The sequence below is a fragment of the Marmota monax genome, unplaced genomic scaffold (assembly GCF_021218885.2).
Source record: "Marmota monax isolate L192 unplaced genomic scaffold, Marmota_monax_Labrador192_F-V1.1 WCK01_AAM20220418_F8-fsc00021, whole genome shotgun sequence".
Taxonomy (NCBI): Eukaryota; Metazoa; Chordata; class Mammalia; order Rodentia; family Sciuridae; genus Marmota; species Marmota monax.
Window position 1 is genome coordinate 16,570,683 of NW_026695228.1, and position 15,277 is coordinate 16,585,959.

The 15,277-nt window shown below is 46.1% G+C and overlaps 1 protein-coding gene across 7 annotated transcripts in view; it reads left to right on the forward strand.

The window, feature by feature from the left end:
• The window catches only part of Tcaim (T cell activation inhibitor, mitochondrial), a 34,836-nt gene extending 30,851 nt beyond the window's left edge, over positions 1-3,985 (forward strand). For all 7 annotated transcript variants that reach the window (XM_046436770.2, XM_046436771.2, XM_058576483.1 and 4 more), the window contains one exon: positions 1,990-3,985. In XM_046436770.2, the coding sequence (XP_046292726.1) occupies positions 1,990-2,230 (241 nt within the window). In that variant the 3' untranslated portion in view covers positions 2,231-3,985. The remainder of the gene's footprint in view (positions 1-1,989) is intronic.
• The last annotated feature ends 11,292 nt before the right edge of the window (positions 3,986-15,277 follow it).

The following is a 15,277-nucleotide window of genomic DNA, read 5'->3' on the forward strand; positions in this document are numbered from 1 at the left end:
TTGTTCTAGTTCATAAGCAGGCCTTTTTCTATAGCCAGGAGTTTCCTAATTGAGTGGTAAGATATTGCCCAGTAATGTGTTATGTGTCTGCTGTGAAGAAAGGAGGGTCTGACGTTCAAAAGACAGTTGTTTTAAAGTGCTCCCCGAGGAAGTTTGCCAAGTATTTTATTCATTCAATCATTCAGCCATCATTTATTGTGACTGTTATGTGCCTGGAACTGACAGGTGCCATGGTCAGATGAAGATCTGTCCTTTGTCCTCCCAGAATTCATTTTCTGCAGGAGATTTAACAGCTGAAATATGGCAGTGGGAGCCAGACCACAGGGTTGAGCTGAGCAGGAAGAGCCAAAGCTAAGGCTCTAGCAGATGAGGATAAAGGGAAGTGCAGGGCAGAGAGCAGGCAGGAGACTGAGGAGGCCAACTGTGCCCATGTTTGGGAGGGGCGGCTCCAGGAGAGACCAGGAGGACAGAGATATGGAGCCTGGCAGGGAGAGGAGCAGTGGTGGTTAGCTGACGGGCGGGGGAGAAGCCTTCACACACTCAGTCCCCACAGGATGCCTCTGTCCAAAGCTAGGCTCATGAGATAAAGAGAAAGGATGGCAGCTAAGAACATGAAACTGTCCCTTTAACAGGAGATAAGGGACTCATTTTATGAATAAAATAAATGAAGAAACTGCATCTCTGTTTTGTTTGTGGGATTGGTGACAACTCACTCAGATCTTACATGAATATCCTGCTTCCCAAGTAGTGTCGAGCGTTTGTGTTTGTGGTACTGCTCTGCTGAACTTCCCCTCTGCTCAACGCTGGGAAGCAGTTCTAGCCAGCCTTCCCCAACCACCCATCTTTGTGTTTGCTCCTGAACTGCCAGTTGCTCAGGCAAATGAAAGCCTGGGAGTCCTCGAGATTCCTCCCCATCCCCAACTTCCCAGCCCCACTTCAGAGTATATCCGGATTCCTACCAAGTCTCAGTCCTTCATCCCACACCTGGACCAGGGCTGCATTATTGTGTGGTGACCTCCTACCCAGTCATCAAGCTTCCACATTTTCCTCCCCCACCCCAGTCCATTCTTATCCTCTAAGTGAACCAGGGGAACAGTCTTCCTGGGCTGGTGCCTGCAGCCAAGCTCAGCTCCTAGGACTCTGCCTCGCTAATTTCTCATCAGCCCTAGCCTCATTAGCCCTGTCTTCTTCCCTCGCCTTCCCCGGCTCCCCAGGCGCTTCCCTCCCTGGCCCTTGGCCATTCCCAGGAGTCTTAGCCTCCCTCTGCCCCTGCTCACATTCACTTTCTTGGGAGGCCTTTCCTAAGGTCTGCCATACCTTGTCAGGTGGGCTTCCCAAGTGACACATGTATCAGTCTAGGTGTAGCCCGAATGGTGTAGCAAGGTGGAGGTCTCAGCCCCCCAGCGTGGAGGGTGCAGCCCACATGAGCACCAGGTCCCTACGTGTCTGCCACCTGTAGGAAAGGATGCCAGTTCTGCTCTGGAGTTGTTTCCTTCCTAGGCTTTACCTGAAGCCCCAACAGAGCCAGAAGGGGGCTCTGACAAAGGGGAGGGAACCAAAAGGGCTGGAAGAGGGGCTGAGGGAGGTAGGAGGAGAATGAAGAGCGCCTGTCCTTGGACTATTGATTTTGTTGTGAGCTGGCCAGTGGCTCCTAAAGTTAGGGATTTTATATTCTTCACTTTCTACTTTCTTCAGTCACTAGCAGCCACTAGGTGAGGAAGAATAAGACCTCTTTAAATTATGCATTAATTTTACCCCATTACTGCTAAAAAGATGAAACAAATATTTTGAGAGATACCTGTGGAAATAATGAGTGCCACATGATAACTGTTGTCATATCTTCTAAATATATAATTTGACATTTATGGATGTCATTTTCAGTGTTGAGTAGAAAGTTACAGCCCCAATATATAAGAATGTATTTACATTTTATGTTCTTTTATGTAATTATAACTTATGGTCTTATTACTTTTATTTTCAATATAATAGGTTAAAGGTTATTGAAAATGAATTGATACAGGCTTCAACAAAGAAATTTTCTCTGGAGAAGTTATATAAGGAGCCCAGCATTTCTAGTATACAAATGGTGGATTGTTGTAAGAGACTTCTAGAACAGTCACTGCCTTATCTACATGGGATGCACCTCTGCGTTTCACATTTTTACTCTGTTATGCAAGATGGAGACCTTTGTATTCCTTGGAATTGGAAGAATGGAGAAGCCATAAAGTAACAGCAATATTTTTTTAAAGAGATAAGAAACTGTTAAACTTAATTTAAATCCACAGTTTGATATGACACTATCACTTATGTATTACAAGAACAAAGTTCCTAACTGCTGCTTTAAAAATACACTTTTAAAAATTAATTTCTTCAGGGCTGGGGTTGTGGCTCAGTGGTAGCATGCTCACTTAGCATGCATGAGGCACTGGGTTCGATCCTCAGCACCACATAAAAATAAAGACAATAAAGTCCATCAACAACTAAAAAAAATTTTTTTAATTTTTTAATTAATTTCTTCAAGGAAACCTGTTTTTAAAAGATTTTGTCCCCCATTCTATGATGTTGATTGACAAGACTAGGTAAAATGATATTAGAGTGAAAGAAAATATTTTTAGTGATATATAATGAAGGATTCTCTGAGTCATATATTTTTATATGAGTGAATATTGGTTTGGGGCTGAACAAGTATGTATGTAAGTATAAACAGGTCTCATACCCAGTACATCTCTGAAGTATTGAAACCATTACATTAGCCCAACACTCATCCTCATAGTTCATCTCATGGATATATACACACGTATTTTCCAGTAACAGCCGGTTGCTATCCAAAATAGATGACTGGTAGGTAGCAAAAATTGGATAACCAAATTTTGCCTAAAATAAAGAATAGAAGGGAAAAAAACAAATACATAGTATTGACATTGTTCTTAAGAGTCTGATATCAGTTTATTAAAAATCTTCATTGACAGAGTTTAGTTGTAACCTAAATTTATCCTACTCATTAAAATGTCATAAACATTGGAGCTGGGATTATATAGCTCAGCAAGAGAGAATGTGCTTAGCATGCATGAGTCCCTAGGTCCAATCCCCAGAAAAAATGAAATGAATAAAATATTGTAACTCTTGGTAACATGAAACCAAAAAACGATATTTTTGAATGATTTAAAAATTTCCTGGGCAAAGACTATCCAGGAAAATCCTTGCCAGCTTCCCAGAGGGTTCAAAGAAGCAGTGTCAAGTATAAAGTAGTTCAGACCTTCCAGGTTTTCTCTCAAGCCCACCTTCCTGTTCCTGCGGGTGTTGGAAATCCCCTCTTTAGCTCTGGCCGGGTTAAAACCTCTCTGAGTCACCTCTCATTCTTAGAAATATAGCTTAATCCCAAAGAGGTATGAGTTATGATGTCTTCAGCAAAGAGACCAGTTCTAGATTCTGTACCCCTCTCTGCAGATTTCTTCTGAGATTCCTTAACCAGATCCAAAACCTCTCAGTTCATTTCTCAAGAGAACAAGGTGAATCCTGATTGGGGATTTATGACCATTTTTATGACTCTTCTGCTGTAGAAATCAGAAGAATTATTTTCCATCGTGCATTAGAACAAAAAGATGTTAAAATCAGTTCTTGAAGTATGTTTTAAATTTACATAAAACATCAAATATGGAAGCAGCTTCACATTGCAAATATGTGTTCAAAAGAAGTGTTGGTTTGTAATTATTCATTTGTGCATATCATCCCTTTTAACTTGTGCCTGACAACTTATATTCAGATTTTGTTTTCTAGTAAAATAAGTGGTGTTGCCTGTAAACATTTTCCAGAGCCAAATAATGGGAGTGAAAAATTCCTCAAAGATTATATAAGATTTATTGGAAAATTAGGTTTCAATTGTGCCATTGCTAAAATTAACTAATATAGAATCTTCAATACTAATGTTTTGAATTGGATTTTGTCTCAGAACTCATTATTACATAATAAACAATACCTACATCAACCAGAGAGCTGATTTTTCAATTACTAGTAGTTTCAATACTGTCCAATTAGTAGTTTTACAATTCTGGCAGTGTAAGAAATTGGTGACCTAACACCAAAGGGAAAACTGTCCGACCACTGAGAAGGGGCACCCAGCCTCTGTCTTTATAAAGCCTCGAGGGAGAAATGGTCTCCAGCAGGACCTCGCTCCAGATCACAGCTCAGGCTGTCCTGAGGGAGAGCTGGGTCCTGCCCTCCAGGGGAGCTGCACCCTCTGGCCTGCTGCCCAAACAGCATCTCCAGGAATCTTCCTCCTCCTCCTCCCTCCAACAAACGCAGCTACCTCCAGGCAGCCTCCTTGAGCTACTAAGAGGGTGGCAGGCTTTGTTGAGTGGGCAAGATAAGAAGTTTCAGGGCCAGCTCACCTTTGAAATTTCTAAAGATTAGTGTCCTTGGGGTAAACCCATCCAGCTCAGGTCGCTGCAGTGCCCCCACTTCTTCCATACTAACTGCCTGTGTCATGGAGGCTGCCACTTCACCCCCAGCTGCCCGGGGCAGTTCTGGCTAGGCTCCCCTTGAGCAAATCAACAGATCAAATCAGTCCAGTAGAGACTGATGGGACCTCAAGGCTCCTCTGTGGACCATGGAAACCTCCCACCCACAGGCCAGGGGTGCCAAAGATGTATCAGGGAGGATTAGCTGACCATCCAAAGCTTGGCCTATTCCAAGACCACCCTCTTACCTATGTCACCTAACATCAGATGCAATGCAGATCCCAACCTGGTCCCCTCTGACACAGTTGGTCACTGCAGGTGACCATTCCATGGCCCAACCCTAGGAGACCCAAAGTGCTAGTCCTAGTGGCTCCACATGCTAGGTGGCCTTGGCAAAGTCCCTCTACTCTTGGCCATCTATAAAAGGAGAGGCAGAGCATGTTCTTGGAGGTTCTGTCCACCCTGAGCAAGTCTATCCCCGGAAGCCAGAATCCTGCCATGGGTGGTCCTTGGTCCCATGGATCCCTCCCTCTTAGCAATTGTGAGAACAGAGAAGGAGGTGGAACAGCCAGTGCTCTGGACAGGTGAGACAGCTCAGTAGAGTGCCCCCTCTTCCTCCCCTGAAGCCTCTGCAGCCACAGCCTGTTTCCATTGGCCACTCAAAATCCTTGCCCCGCGGCGAGCTTCCTACAATGGAGCGTTTTAGGGATTTTCCCCCAGAGCTGACAGAGGTTAACAAGTGGAAAAACTAAAACCCAAAATAAGGAAAAGGCTTGTCCAAACCCTTCAGACTGCAGCAGGCAGAGTTGGCATTGGAGCCCAGGTGTCCTGTGGCCAGGGAGGGATTTGAGCAAGAGTAACGCCCCAGCTCTGGGCAAGCCTGCCCCACCAGGTGTTTGATCTGGAGCCCATCAGTTCTGCACCCTCCGGCTCCAAGAGAAGCTGGGCAGCACCCTTGTCCCTCACCTTTTCATTCTGCCCTTGTTCCAACCAGGGCATGGGGTGTGCTGCTCAGTACGAGATGTGGTGCAAGCTGGAGGGGCCATCAGATTTTCACCATCCAATCTTCAAGATGTAGAGAATTTTGCATTTTCTCTTTTATCGCTACCACGGGCACTGGCCTAGACCTGGTATCTGTGTGCATGAGCCAGAGACTTGGAGGTCAGCAGGACAAGCAGCTAGGCCTTAGGAAGAACAGTGTGACCACAGGAATAGAGAACAACCCTAGTGCCTCACTTTTATTTTCACTCCAGAACTCAGGATTTTTAAATTTGGAAGTAAAATCATTAATCTTTTTCTTTCCTCCTAGATTCCTAACAAACAGGGAGATCCTAGGCACTGGTGACATGGCAGGGACCAATCAGAAAGCTGTTGTGAGGAGCTGACACTGGAAGACTGAGCATCATTTAGCTTTTTCTTGGTGCATTAGTAGCTAGAATAAATTACAAACTAGCTGGCTTATACAGCAGGAATCAGGTGTTGAAAGGACTGCTGTCCCAGAAAGAGTCCTTCATTTGCCTCTCCCAACCTCTGTTGGCTGTGGGCACTCCTTGACTTGTAGCCCAATCACTCTAATGTCTGCCTGTCATCACAGTACCTGCTCCTCTTCTCTGCGGGAGGAGCGGTACCCTCTAGCACGCCTGGTCAGTGCACCCGTGTGGCACTGTGTGGTGGCAGCTGTGGAAACCTTCTCTGACTCTACTGAGCCCCATATTCCTCCCTCCCTTTAAAATGTTCAAATCATTATGAGGCTCAGATCTTTGCCTATTAGACATTTTTAAGTAACTTCCTCTTTTCTAACTTTTATATATTTTGCATAACATGGGGTCCTGTGAAGTGCCTTAAAATCTAACCTAAGAATGACCCCAAACTGGACAGAACTTAAAAGTCTTAGATTCAGGAATGGGAGCTACATGAATTGCAATCAAGGGCAGGGATACTAATCATGAAATTATAACATAGGACTCAAATAGCAAAAACCTTAGTAAAGCTAAAGTTCTCTAAAAAGCTGCCTCCATATTCAAAGTCTTGCAGGCTGTTTGATCTCAGCTGAGTAGAACATTGAGATTGTGGAGAGATGGAATGGTGCATGTCTAGAACCCAAATTATCACCAGGCATGGTGGCACATGCCTGTAACCCCAACGACTCAGGAGGCAGAGGCAGGAGGATCTCAACTTTGAGGCCTAAGCAGCTTAGCAAGACCCTGTCTCAAAATAAAAAATAAAAAGGGCTGGGTATGTGGCTCAGCAGTTAAGTGCCCCTGGGTTCAATCCCCAGTACTACCACCACCACCACTATCACCCCCAAAAATAGAGCCAAAATTATCTTGGACTGTCATAGTCACTTTAGGAAAATATCCATTTGCTTTTAACCTTTGTGTCTGGTTTATGACCAACAGATAAATATCTCCAAAGGTATTATTAAGCTTAGTTAATGTTTGTTATTTGGTCCCATGAAAAGGACACCATTAGCCTCCACCAACCCCAAAAGGTAACAATGCTGTAAGTTGATGTCTGAACCCTATAGAAAAGATTTCCCTGCCTCGCTATAGCTGCCTACCTAACACAGCCACCAATGAATTTGTTGGATGTTGATAACTTTTTTGTTCTTTGACTATAAAAGTTGATGTAACCTCTTCCTCTTCGGAGCCCATCATTCAGAGTAACTTGAATCTGTTCTTGGGCTTTAGGCACTCACATTTGGCTCATAATAAACTATTTCTTTTTTCCTTGAAAGCAGAATTTATGGGGCTGGGGATGTGGCTCAAGTGGTAGCGCACTTGCCTGGCATGTGCAGGGTGCTGGGTTCGCTCCTCAGCGCCACGTAAAAATTAAATTAAGATGTTGTGCCCACTGAAAACTAAAAAAATAAATATAAAAAAAGAAAGCAGAATTTATATTTTTCATTAACATTTTGAAAGACACAGAAGCATCCAATCAAGACCCAAGATATCACCAGTCCCTTCAACTTCAAAAAGTCCTCAAAACCCCTCTTCAATGGCCAATGGGAGATGGATTTGAGCATGCCTCCTGTCTCCTTATCAGTTAACCTCCAATAAAATGTTTTCTTTTTGCAAAAGTCAGCATGCCACAGTATTTGGCTTATATGGACATGGGGCAGCAAGCCCTTGCTCAGTACCAATTGGCCCCAGATGGATAATACTGACTTATCGGTGTCCCCATTCCTGTGGCCTGGCCCCTGAGCCTTGCTAGCATATTACGCATTTATCAGAAACAAAACAAATCTTATTGAATATCTACATCCTTGACACCAAGATATAGCAGCCTTGCTCCTGATGACCTGATATTAGTAGCCCACCCCTTTCTCAAAGCAAGGTGCATGGGCTTTGTGACTGACTTGTCTCCACCTAGGGTAGCCCGGATGTGTTCTGGAGGGAAGAACTGCTGTGGTATTGTGGTCTAGTGGACAGACCTAGGGATGAGCAGGCACAGAGGCATGCTTAAGGTCCCAGGCTGCATAAAGGGGGGCATCCCTAGTGTACAGGTGAGGAGCATGGAGCCCATGGGCTTATAGGAACCAGGTCCTGCCCATTCACTACATTGGCCCACTGTCCCTGCAGTGGCCTGTTCTGGTTGTGTATCCCAGTGAGAGACAGCACACGGGCCTCTTCTCAGCCCAGGTGCAGCCTATTTGGCCAGCCCCCAACCCCTACCACGTGGAATCTAGAAGAAAAGCCCATATCATATGCGGAGACTGTGTCTTACTAGGCCCCTGGTCTCCACCAGCCAAAATCCAAGATGAGTCCAGGAAGATAAGCTGGCTCCTCGTCCTTTGTGGGTCTATAGCAGGTGATAGCACAGACTGGGTCCAGGGAGGAACTGTCCCCATCCTATAGTCTCCTTGGGTCATGAAGTGGCACACAGGCAGGGAGCCCGTATCTGTAAGGGTCAGAACAGGACCCTAACCCTCCACCTGAACAGCTCTCTGGCAGAAGGACAGCCAGGGGGATTTGAGGGCTGGACTCAAGGCGCCTCCAGGAAGCATCTTGCCTATCCCCACACTGAGCCTGTGAGTCTCAGCAGCTGAGCTAGCGGGGAGTGGCAGGCCCTCTTATACAGGTATCGCAGCGCAGAAGGACTGTATGGAACAATCCCCCAGCTCTCAGAATCTACCTCCCTCCTCAGCCAGGGCTGGGCTTCCATTGTGTTCATCACACCCCAGAGAGTGTTTGCTGCAACCTCCCTGGTGACCTGGAGCAGGCCCCCTTTCTCACCCCCATTTTGTAGGTAGGTGTTGCTTAGCTTGCTAGGAAGTGAAGGGGCTGGGCTTCAAACCCAGACCTGAAGACCCCAGAACTCTATTGACTGATGCTCTGCTCACTGTGGCTGGGTATAAACCCCCATGGCCCTCAGCAGAAAGGTCACACTTCTCACCACAGGAGAGAGGTAAAGCTGGTTCAGGAACATCTGTAGCCACATGTTCATAGACACCAAGCAGAGAAGCCTTTGTACCAGACCAGCAAGTACCATGGGTACTGGGCCACATCAGGATTATAAATGAACTGCGCCAGGGGGTCATAGTTCCCAGGAGCCAACCCAGACCCCTCCCCACTGCCTCCATCTGCAAGGCCAGCCAACCAGGTCTGGAGCTCACTGGGGCCCCCTGTTCTGGGTTATCACCCTCAATGTCACCTTCTGTTCTGACCAAAAATACTTCCTCAGGTGAGGGGAATAGATGCAGCAGAGAATGTGGGTAACCACGGGACCATTCCCCCGCTCACAGCCTGAGGTTAGCATGTTCTTTGCCTGGCTGATCAACCAGTTAGCTATCCTGGGATTGGCATTAAGTCAAAGGAGGTGAGGTAATGGTGAGACAGAAGGAAGAACTCTCTAGCCATCAGAGGCCTTGCCAGTGTCAGGATATGGTAAGCCCAGCATTGGGAAGCAAATAGACTACTATAGACTTCCACAGCCATCCAGCTGAGGGCACCAGGTGTCTCTGACCTTACGTTTCCTACATATTAACAGGTGTTCAATAAACACAGTCTCAGTTTTTCCAACAGAAGGTGAAAGTCTCCTGAGGTCTACCTGCCCACATCCACAAAACCAGTATCCAAAAAACCTAGGTTCAAAGTTTCCCTTCCTCTAACCCTAGAACCTCTACTCATGCAGGTCACCCTTAGGGATGCACAGGCCCAAGGGACACATGGCAGCGTCCTGCCCTGGTATAGGCAGGAATAGGAAAGAGGGCACACTTTCCTGGGGGAGTCATGTACTCAGAAGGCCTTGAAATCCTTGGCTGAGGGTTTTCCATGCTTCCTCTGGGCCAGGCGCTGGACTCCGGCCAACAGGTATTGGAAGCTGCACTGGTGAAGGGTCACAGGGGTGGTCCTGTGTAGCCGGGATCCCCAACGTGGAGAGTGGTGCATAAAGGATATAAGATTTCCTGTCCCACCAAAGTTACTGCCTGGAGAAGAAGATGCAGTTCCAAGCTGAGGGTGCATCTGCAGCCCTTAGTGGTTCCCACAGGCCTCATGCCCCTCCACGGCCACCTTCTGCGTTCATCCCTGGCCCCACCTGAATAACAACACCCACCTGCCTGCCCTTCACTCCCCTCAGAGCCACGCTCCCTACCCCAAGGCCCTCTGTGGTCCTCAGGATTAAAGGAGCTATTGCATCTCCCTGATGGTTCTCTCAAAGTCCTCCCCTCCCAGCCTTACCTCCTCCCCAGCTGTGCCCCAACCTGCTCCAGGACCCAGTTTACCTTCCATCTCCGTATTTTTTCCTAAGGCTGTTCCTGCTCACCAGGATGTCTTCCTCCCTGCTGTATGAGTACACAGGACCCATGTGGCTTGCCCATGCCCCCCCTAGACCCTCACCGAGTCTGTCCCCATGAACTCTGGCAGTCCTGCCTGGAATTCTGACCTGGAAACTTGTCCTAGGCTCTGAGCTTGAGGAGCAGAGCAGGAGGGAGCGTTTCCCATGAGCAGATGAATGGAGCTGAGAAAAAGCTGACCTGAGAGCAACAGGGCTCTAGCCCCCTTCTGTCCCGAGTGCCCCAGGGACAATAGGCCTGTGGGTTCCACTTATCCAGATCTGTTCTCGTCCTCATCAAGAGGGTCTCCTTCTGACCCTGGATGGAAACTAAACACATTGCTTTGACTCCAACATCAGAACTGAACTACTGAACTGCAAAGAGTTCAGAGTAAAATACCAAGACAGCTCAGGAACTAAAGAAAGTTCCAGAAGACATTGTATGTCAAAATCTAAGTCAAATTTTATATTTAGTTGAAAGCATGTGGCAGATTGCTCAGAACCCTGGGAGATTCCTGTACTTCTGGAGCAGTGGTAGATGGGGCCCTCACTGAGGTGAGGTATAGGAAGGTGGTTACTCTGGCTCTGATGCTCAGAAAGGTACTTAAAGGGTGTAGCCAGACAAATGCTCTCAAGGTTCAAAAGGTAAATCGGTTATTCCCAGTAAGGACATTTTTTCAGCTTGCCGGTGAAGGCCAAGGTGGGAGAAGGGCTGGGAGAAAATTTGGCCAGTAGGAGCCGAGGAGTTGGTCCAAGGGGGCGGCGGACTAGCAGAGTCCCCCCTGGGGGGTGACATGATGACAGGGATTGCATGTGCCAGGTAGGGGCAGAGGGGCTGGTCCAAGGGGACCCTGTGCTGGCAGAGCCCCTCCTGGGGGTGAGATGGTGACAGGGATTGCTGCAAACGGTGGGGGGCTCCTTGTCCCAGCTTTAGTCTGGCTGAAGGCTGGCGGAGATCGGAGGAAGTTTGTAGAGTCCGGGTCTTTCAGTGGAGCATCAAGAGTGGGCGGAGGGGCAGGCCTTTGCCCTGTGGCTGGGCCCAGGGGCCTCTGAACGGCTGCCTGAGTGCCCCCGTGCTGGGCGACGGTCCTCTCCTGTTTCTCAGCAGCTGCAGGTGTTCAGGGTTCTGTGGGGGGTAGGTGATTTCTCCGGTTATCTCATTTACCCAGAAAAATATATCTAGAGGTTTCTTCCCCTGTCCAAACTGACTCCTAGACATATCTAAAAGGGAGAAAAAAGAGGCAACACAGGTGCGCCGTTGGAGTGGCAGGTCAGAGGCAGCAGGAGGCACCTGCGCATCCACAAATGCACACCTGCACTAAGGCCTACCTGTCCTGGGGCCTGCTCTTCACCGTGCTCCAGAAATCTTCCCAGGACCAGGAACAGGCCCAGATGGAGGCTCCAGATTTTTTTTTAAATCATCTCTTCAAAAATTAAAAAGTTAATTTTAAAATTAAAAATTTAAAGTTAAATTTTAACAATTTTAAAGTACAGTTAGCCCTCTAAATCCTTATCACAGATTCAATCCACCACAGATCGACAATATTCAAAGGAAAAAAGTTGGATCTGTATGAACATGCACAGATTTATTTTTCTGTCATTATTCCCTAAATAATATAATGCCTACTTATATAGCACTTACATCATGTTAGTAATTTAAAGATGATTTAAAGTATATGGGAAGATGTGCATAGGCTATATGCAAATATCACATATACCATTTTATCTAAGGAACTTGAGCCTCCTTGAATTGTGTATCTACTGTGGGTCCTGGTACCAATCCTGTGGAGATACTTAGGGAGGAGTATGTACCAAGTGTACTTTACATTCTGACCTAGTTCAGATATTGTCAGGAGCTGCCCTGGATGCAGGCACCTTTAAGTCCTGATGCACCGGGGTTCTGAATAATCATTGCCTTCGGTCTGGCAGGGTAGTGCTCGGATAGCAAGGCGTGGCTCCAGGAGTAGGCCTCATGTGCTAGGGATGAGTTACACTCACCTGTTCCTTTGTAATCTTACCCCTTTGCCCTTTTTGGGATAGAATGTTCCATGGAACTTCCCCTTGTGGGTCCCCTATGTAAGAATAAAGAATTCCAGTCTCCCTCTTTCCTTCCATGGACCCTTAAGGTTGGAGAGCCATCATAGATTTTGAAAAGGTATTTCTGTGTGTTTGTGTGATTTCTTTGCCATTTTCTTAAGTTATTGGAATAGTTAAATTTTGTGAACCCAGTATTAGTTCGCCAGCTAGGATAGATGGCAATAAGACATATGCGAGTTTGTACACTTCACAGTTTTATGAGAAATCAGATGGTGAAATGCACTGATATTTTCTATATGATTAAAGTCTATATTCCTTATGAAAATGCTGGTTGCCACTTCTTGAACTCAGAAAGAAAGCAACAATGAAAAGCTTGAAAACACTTGAAAAACACGTCTTATATCAACAATAGAAAATGTTGGACCATTCACAAAAGAAAACAAAAAAATCATCCTTACAATTTTATAAAATCATGACCGTGTGTGGTCAGCAGAATGGTTCTCCCAAAGATAGCTATGCAGTAATCCTGGGAACCTGTGAGTATGTTTCATTACATGGTGTTACAGTTTGGGAACTGGGATGTCCCCCAAGGGCTCATAGGTAGAGGCTTGGTGCCCAGCTGGTGGTGTTATTGGGAGGTGGTGGACACTCCAGGGAGTGGGGCCTAGCCTGAGGAAGTAGGTCACTGGAGGTGTGTCCTTGAAGGGTATATTTTGTCCCAACCCTTCTCTTTTGCTTCCTGGCTATGAGAGCGCCTTTGCTCTAACACCACCTACTATGGGCTAACTACCATGGCAGGGGCTAAGTAGGAACCAGGAGAAGGAAATCACCAATAAAATGAATAAGCCTGGAAGTGGATTTTCCCCAGAGGCCCTGATAAAAACCCAGGGGAGCCAGATGAAGTGGCACTTGCCTGTAATCCCTGCAACCTGGGACGTTGAGGCAGGAGGATCAGGAGACCCAGGACAGCCTGGGTAACTTAGTAAGACTGTCTTAAAGTAAATGGAAAGAGCTGGGGGGGGGCGGTGAGGTGCAGTGGTAGCTTGCCCAGCATATGCGAGGCCCTGGGTTCAATCCCCAGTACACTTCCCCACTCTACACCCACCCCACTCCCTTGCCCCCCACTAAAATAAAAAAGGGGCTGTTGGTATCGTTCAGTGGTAAAGGACTTGCCCACCATTTCTGAGGCCCTGGGTTCAATCAGGGGAAAGAAATAAAACAAAAACAAAAGAAAAAAACAGCCAAAATTTTGATGTGGGTTTTGCAAAACCCTAGGCAGTGTACCAAGCCAGCTTGCTGGACTCAGGATCAGCAGCATTGTGAGAAAATCGGCTACATCCCAAGCAGCTACGTCTGTGATCATTTGTTACAGCAGCCATAGAAATTCAGGTGTTCTGGAATGCTGTCCCAGGCAATACCGGGTATTTGCCCACGATGCCGTAGAGGGAGACATTGGGCTAATGAATGCCGTTCTCAAACCACCATAGAGGGTACTCCCTTATCAAAAAACGGACAAAGACCAGGTATTTATCCACAATATCATGGAGAAAGGCATCAGGCTCCATTGCCAAAAAAAGGACAGGGGGGCCCAATGCTCCGGGGCCCACAACCACAAATCTACGGGGCAGTGGAGGAACCCAGCAACACCATCAGGGTAGTGCCCAGGACACATTGTCCATTAAATCCCTCAACAGACAAACCCGAGGGAGCGCAGGGTTGGACATCTGCGCCTCTGCCAGAGCAGTATTAACTCCAGAGATGGGAGTTCAAATCATTCCCACAGGAGTAAAAGGACCTCTTCCCCAAGGAACAGTAGGCTTATTATTGGGATGTAGTTCATCTACATTAAAAGGACTTATGATAAGTCCTGGGGTAATTGATCCCGATTATGTAGGTGAAATAAAAATTATAGCTAGTTCTCCAAGAGGTATATCAGTAATTTCACCTGGAGATAGAATAGCACAGTTGTTAATAATACCCAGCCTACATAATAAATTTCCTAGTCATAGTGTAGAAAGAGGTTCCAGGGGATTAGGCTCCACAGGTGTAGATTGGGCTGTGTTGTCTTTAAATTTAGATTCTCGCCTAATGCTAAAACTAAATATTCAAGGTCATAAGTTTAATGGGCTACTGGACACAGGAGCTGACCTTAGCATCATATCTCGTCAAGAATGGCCAAAACATTGGCCATTACAACAAGCCACTCAAACGCTTCGAGGCCTAGGAGTGGCAACTAATCCCCATAGAAGTGCAATGGTATTAGATTGGAAGGATCCTGAAGGATGTGAAGGAACTATACAGCCATATGTATTGGATCATCTTCCTATAAATTTATGGGGACGAGATGTCCTAGATCAATTAGGTTTGACATTAACAAATAACATCAATCCTAATGCGCCCACTACTAGGGCTAGACAAGGCTTTAGGAAAGAAAAAAAGATTAGGAAAACAAGGGCAAGGTATAGCAGCACCAATACAAATAGATCAAGGAACAGACAGACATGGGTTGGATTTTCAGAAAGGGCCACTGAGACAATCAAAATTACTTGGAAATCAGAAAGACCAGTGTGGGTTCCTCAGTGGCCCTTGACTAAAGAAAAGATACAAGTAGCCCATGATCTGGTCAAACAACAATTAGCGGAAGGACATATACAACCTTCCATATCTCCCCATAACACTCCCATTTTTGTCATCAAAAAGAAATCTGGTAAATGGAGATTATTGCAAGATTTAAGAGCCATTAATAATGAGATGGTTATTATGGGACCTGCTCAATCAGGGATTCCTCAATTGTCTGCTTTGCCAAAAACCTGGCATGTTTTAGCTATAGATATTAAAGATTGTTTTTTTTTCAATTCCAATTCATCCTGAGGATAGTCCACGTTTTGCATTTACTATCCCTGCATTAAATCATGAAGGTCTTGATCAGAGATATGAATGGAAAGTACTCCCTCAAGGGATGGCTAACAGTCCAACTATGTGTCAAATATATGTTAACAAAGCAATCC